This window comes from Orycteropus afer, unplaced genomic scaffold (genome assembly GCF_000298275.1).
Source record: "Orycteropus afer afer isolate SDZICR_OR568_19922 unplaced genomic scaffold, OryAfe1.0 scaffold00258, whole genome shotgun sequence".
NCBI lineage: Eukaryota > Metazoa > Chordata > Mammalia > Tubulidentata > Orycteropodidae > Orycteropus > Orycteropus afer.
The window spans coordinates 212,536-219,185 of NW_006921845.1; the positions used below are offsets into that span (position 1 = coordinate 212,536).

The 6,650-nt window shown below is 37.0% G+C and overlaps 1 protein-coding gene across 1 annotated transcript; it reads right to left on the reverse strand.

Annotated features, from left to right (window-relative positions):
• Positions 1-204: 204 nt before the first annotated feature.
• Positions 205-1,140, reverse strand: LOC103204735 (olfactory receptor 149-like). The gene has a single exon (XM_007949933.1). The coding sequence runs from the start codon at positions 1,138-1,140 to the stop codon at positions 205-207; it is 936 nt and encodes a 311-aa protein (XP_007948124.1).
• Positions 1,141-6,650: the final 5,510 nt, after the last annotated feature.

Here is a 6,650-nt window from a genome sequence, read left to right on the forward strand (position 1 = left end):
CTCTTGAGTCCTCTGTGTGGAGTTATTCTTTCCTTTTGTGTCTTTGCATAAATCACGTTAACTCTTTGAATCTTAGACCCCACATTGTAAAATGAGGATGATAATAAAATCTGTGCTCTCAAATTCAAAAATTTTTGTGAGAACAACATGAAAATGTTTTATGAACTATGAATTATGATTGAAGAGTTAGTTAGTGATCTGTCACTACAGCTGCTCAGGGAGGAAACCAAACTGATGTAAGACCTTCCTTAGAGATGATTTCACCTCCTTATTCCGGAGGCTATAAATCAAGGGGTTCAGCATGGGAGTGACCAGGTTGTTTAGGACCTGAACAGTTGCATTAAGCCAAGGGCTGGGGGTGGGCTGCAGGTAGATGAGGACCACTGGCATGTAGAAAAGAAGGATGGCAGTGAGGTGGGCACTGCAGGTGGAGAAGGCACGGTGTCGGCCTTCTGCAGAGCGGATCTGCAAGATGGAGTAGACAATGCGAGTATAGGAGGTGAGAATGAGAAGGAAGCAGCTGAGGGGCATAAGGCCCACACTGATGAATCCCACCATCTCCAGGGTCGAGGTGTCTGCACAGGCCAGCTTCAGCATCACTGGGATATCACAAAAGTAATAGTCTACCTCATTGGGACCACAGTAGGGCAATTGAAAAGTGAGAGTGGTTAAAAAAGTGGCCTGAATGCAGCCAAAAAATGAAGTGCCCGTAGCCAGGATGGCACACACTCTGTGGCTCACAATGACTGTGTAGCGCAGAGGGTAACATATGGCCACAAAGCGGTCATAGGCCATCACAGTGTACAGGAAACACTCCGTGCAGCCCAGAAAGTGGTAAAAGAAGAGCTGAGACACACAGCCTGCATAGGAGATAGCTCGGCTGTTCCCTGAGAGGTAGAACAGCATCTTGGGAGAGCTCACCGAAGGGAAAAAAATGTCAAAAACAGATAGCTTGCACAGAAAGAAATACATGGGAGTATGAAGCCGAGTGGAGGAAACAATTGCGAGTAAGATGAGCAAGTTCCCCATCAAAGTGAAGAGATAGAAGGACAAAAACAGGGCAAAGAGCATGGTCTCCATTCGCTCTGTGTGTGGGATGCCCAGCAGGATAAATTCAGTCACCACTGAGTGATTCCTCATTGCTGTGAGAAAGACCTCAAAAAGGATCTGAGGCCAATATCAAATTATCAAGCTTCTAGCTGATGAGTACATTGGCTATGTAAACAAGCAATAATCCTGTATTCATTATACTCTGCAAAATATCCGGAAAAAAAAAATTAGAAATCAGAATACCTGATTTGGTTTCTAGCTTTGCTGTTTCTTAGCTTATGAGTTATTACAATTTATACACCATCTTTCATAGGCATAATTTACCATCTACAAAATAGATATCCTTATTATTATAGAAACAACAGTAATAACAAAAATATCCTCTTAAGATCATGGTAAAGTTTATGAAATGTTTGTAATATGAATGTAGCAAAAGTATAAATCATCATGAAAAATATTCTTTCAGAGTATGTACCTTACATTTAGTTCTTTGAGTGCCTTGTTTAAGGTTAATTTTCTATAATTATTTGCAAATAAGTGTTTTATTAAATTAAATTATTGAGTAGACTTAGATCATTTCTTCTTCATATTTGTATTCTTCTGAAGTAGGAAGTTCTAATATTCCCAACTCTATCAGGTTCTTCTGGTCCTTTCAATGTTTTCTAAGTGGACTTCAGGTGATTCTGAAATATTAAAGGAAAGAAAGAGTAGCAGCAAGGAAAGCATTAAATACTTATCACTGTGCTCAATTAAGAAATACTTTGACCCACATAAAAGAAAGAACAATATTAATAAGGTTGGTTACAAAAGTCAAGAACAGAGTATGATATGTGGATGACCCAGAGATCTCTTCCTCTCATTACTTAGGTAATAATAATAATTTTAAAAAATACATAATACTTACAGTCATACTATTTTAATGATTATTCACTATATTCCAGTGAATGAGCTCAGTACTTTTGAAATATGATTTTTTAAAAAAGAAATCTATAAGGAGATAATATTATTAGTATACCTATTTTATAAATCAGGAGACTGAAGTTTACAAAAATTCAGTAAAATACCCAAGGTGACAAAACTAGTATGTGACAGAGCAAAGACATATCTGTTTCATTTCATTGTCCATGGCTTTAATCATTAGGAAAAACTGACATCTTACCTCTGCTTTCTAAGACACCTTGTTCCACTGCAAGGTAATAATGAACAAAAACAGACACTGTTCTAGATTGATTTACATAATTGCTTTATCCTAAGATGGGAAAGGTTTTTACATCTTACGTCTTGGTCATTTCTTGTCTTGACTTTAGGAGCACATCTAGTTAAGATTTCTTTTAATTTTCAAGATCAAGCAACATATTTTCCCCATCACTTTGACACTAGGTCTTAGTATCATCTATAGTATAGGACCTTTCCAATTTTAGAGCTGTATTCAACAGATTCCAATCATAGGAATGATATGTCGCAAGTTCCATGGAAATCAACTTTAAAGAGAATGGCCAAACCAAAATGAATGTCTCACATATAGTTCTAGAGTTAGGCAAAAAGAAGACAGCAAAGAGGGAAACCATGCCCTCTTTCCATGGGGTGGAAAGTGGGGGATGGGAGTGGAAGAATGTTGCTATAAACCTGCTCCGTGTTACTAATCCTAGCCACACCCAAATAGTTTCTCTGAGCAACTCAAATTACGGTGACCTTCCCTTGGTCAGCACAGATCTCAGAGGTCTTTTGTCCTTGCTTATGATCAGACACTGTTATTTTTTATGATTCTGTAATCCTGTTTGATTTTTAAGTCCATTGCAGAATGAAGAAGTCACCAAAGACCAGGAAGATACCCATATGTGAAATCATTAGTGAAGGAAGTGCAGAGCTAACAGTGAGACATGACGGCAGTTTGACTACTCACACTGTCTACCTGGGAACATAGTTGTATTTTCCTAAGTGTAGTAACAGGACCTCACATTTAGTGTTTCCAAGCAGAGCACAGAGTGCTCCAGCAAAAAGAGCTTCAATTCTCCTATTTATAATGAATTGAGTCTCATGGGGTTTGTACAATTGAGACCTATACATATTCACTCTCCCTGGATTGCATCCTCAGAACTTCCTTCAGATCCCCTTAAATCCTATTTGGCACTCAGTGCCAGCTCAGAGGGAGCAATTATTTTAAGTTCACCTTTTTCGTCATCCAACCCTGAAATAACAGTAATGAGATCATTGGAAAGAAATTGTTCTGCAGTGGAAAATACCTGTTTTTCCAATTCTGATTCTAACATTACCTAGAATACTGTCTCTTCAGTTGTCTTTCATACCTTCAAATTTTGTTCATGACAACATTTGTTTCATCACTTTTTAAATTATACATTCTTGTGACTATTTACTTCTAATAAACATTAATATTCAAGGCAGCAAACTAATTAGCTAGTAATTATTTATTATATATCTACTATCATTATGTGTCCTTCAGGTCAGTACTTCTAAACAGAAACATTGATATACTATGTACATCCATAAAAGGTGATCAGTATAAATTAAGGAACTGTAAATCATCTCAAAAGCAAAATGAATGACAAAAATAATAGCTGTTGTTGTTGTTGTTGTTATGTGCCATCGAGTCAGACCTGACGCATAGCGACCCCTCCTAGGGTTGCCGAGTCAGTATCACTACAGAAGTAGATTGCCCAACCTTCCTTCCAAGGAGTGGCTGAAAATAATAGCTACTATTCACTAAATAGTTCATTGAAAACACTTACTATGTGTTATGCCGAATTCTTAAATTCATTTTTACATTTCATCTCCAAAAGAAACTTTATGAGGTAGGTGATATTAATTGACAAATAAGCACACATTAAATAACTTGAAGAATGTCACACAACTAGGAAATAATTGAGCTGGAACTCAAATTTCAAAGCCAATTATTTTAGCCACTACGATATGAAATCTTCCAGATACTTGGTATCTCCACTGAAAAAAAGAGAAATAAATATTACTGTGCTCTTCAAATGTTTGTAGGGCTCTTTGATAGACTTGTTAGGAGTTGTTCCATACAGAGACCCAGAAACTATAGGCAGATTTATTTTCAATGAAGAAAGGAACTATTTAATAATTTTAAAAATAAAAATCAATGAAATAACCAATGGATAAGGCATTTGGCTGCTAACCAGAAGATCAGCAGTTCAAACCCACCAGTTGTCCCAGAAGGAAGATGGGGCAATTGACTTAAGTAAAGATTTACAGCCTTGGAAACTGATGGGTGCCACTATGAGGCAGAACTGACTCGATGGCATTGAGTTTTATTTTGGGTTTGGATGAAGTAGTTAATATATTTTCACTAGATGTGTTCAAGAAAGTGTAAAGAGGACAATCTATCAGATGTTCCATTAAGGAGGTTCTCAACTTAAAAGAGTAACTTGACTTATTTTAAGTTCTCATTCTGAAATATTCATTTTTATTTAGAGTAAAATTTTTCAATAACACTAATCTATCATAATAAAAATAGAACTTTGATTTGATGATGATAATTCTACAAAATCTCACAGCAAAAGCAATTATGAATATGTCCTTAAAAAAAAAAAAAAACTGCCATTGAGCCAATTCTGACTCAGTGACCCCCATTGAGTTGCCAAAGTGATAAATCTTTATGGAAGTAGATTACCTCATTTTCTTTCTGAGGAGTGGCTGGTGGATTTGCACTGCCAATCTTCTGATTAGCAGTCAAATGCCTGCACCACGAATGTGGCCTTAGTAGTTACAAAAGGGCAAGAGCGCTGGTGGCTCTGAGTTCTGTATATGCATTATCTCTTTCAATTCTCAGCAGAAATCTATGAAGCATGCATTACTTCCTCCACTTTCAGAGCCTTAGAAAATAAAGGCTCAGAGAGTCTACGTAACTTAAGCAAGGTAATACATTTGGTGAATTTTAGAGCTCTATCTCAAAGCCAGGATGGTGTAACTCCTCCCTTCAAGTCATAAAGAAAAATAAATCCATTACTAATTCTGACTTTCAAATAACCCCCCATAAATAATGCCATCTTATATTTGTGGTTGCCATACTTTTCCAATGCACTTTTATGCTACTTTAATTAATTCTCACAATAATTGATTCAACTTTATAAATAAGGACATTGTAACTAAGATCATTTATGACTTCAACTTAGACAGTAAAAGAGCCAGACAATATCAAGCCTAGCTCTCTTTCCATTACATCAGCACTGTTTCCCAAAAAGACTGCATACAGAAAGCAGCTGTCCCTGTGTGACAGAAGTATAACTAGATTCATTATTGATATTTTTAGAAATCTATTTTACATCCTCACAGTGATTATCACCTTTATCTTGTATTCTATGACCAGATTATGGACTCACATTATAATTTGGGAGAGAGCTAGAGAGAGATAAGTCTGTTCAGCTCATGGTATGTTTCATAAGGAATGAGTCACAGAGCTACAATGAAAATTCCACAGAGAGCTTTCTTGTGACCATGTAATTTGAAGGGAAATTTGTCTTATATTTGCATCATCCTTGTTTCAATTACTGTCAACAACTTATCTCCTTTAATTCCTTTTCCTTTACTCCAACTATTCAAGTCACTGGCATATTCTAGTAGCAACTGGTTTCTTCACTAATCTTACAGAGAAAAACTCTGATTATAAATAACAAAGCATTTCTGATACAGTAACAGGTGCTTTATTATTTGCTGGCAGGGCTGACATATGGGGCAAATAACCAAACATAAACGTAAGTTATTTCTTTTATTGACAATAACTCAGTGGGGAGAAAATAGGACTGGAAAACAAAAATAAGAGAGAGTAAGATGACTATTTACTGAGTAACAAATATATTAATGTGCGATTTTCTTTCTTTACCACACCCTACAATGGTGGGAAGGACTTCCTGGTAGGTATAAATGATTCACACTCTCAGTTGCTAAACCAAAGGTTAGAGGCTGAGTCCACCCACAGGTACCTTAGAAGAAAGGCCTGGCAATGTGTTTTGGAAAGTCAACCATTGAAAACCTATAGTGCACAGTTCAACTCTGACACTCATGTGGTTGTCATGAGTCAAAATCAAGTGGATGTTGTTGTAGTTATGTGCCATCGAGTCGGACCCGACTCATAGTGAACCCTCTGTGGGTTTCCGAGGCAGTATCACTATGGAAGTAGATTGCCCCATCTTCCTTCCAAGGAGTGGATTTGAACCACCAGCCTGCTGGTTAGCAGTCAAGTGCCTTAGGCACTATGCTGATAGTACCTACTATTTTTATTATTTGTTCATTTCTGATGGAAAAGTACTCAGTTGCCATCCAGGAAATCTAATTATCTGATCCATATGATGGAGGAGTTAAAGTAAGAAGACTTGTAAAGCCTATATTTTCTTTATTTTTCTTCGGAAGAGATGGAACTTGAATATCAGGACCTTGAATACCAGGAAACTCTCTTGTGTGACTTGATATCCTCAGTCATCAGTCATTCCTAAGTGACCTCGTATGCTTCTCATTGCCCTCCACTCCTACTATCAAAGCACTTAACCTGCTGGAATATGGATTAGGTAATCACAACAGTTAGAAAACTGGAAGCTCCAACCCCTAAAACCAGATGGAACAGACCA

Excerpts from the sequence above, each read along its gene's own strand:
- LOC103204735 (XM_007949933.1), bottom strand. The coding sequence starts at position 1,140 with ATGAGGAATCACTCAGTGGTGACTGAATTTATCCTGCTGGGCATCCCA.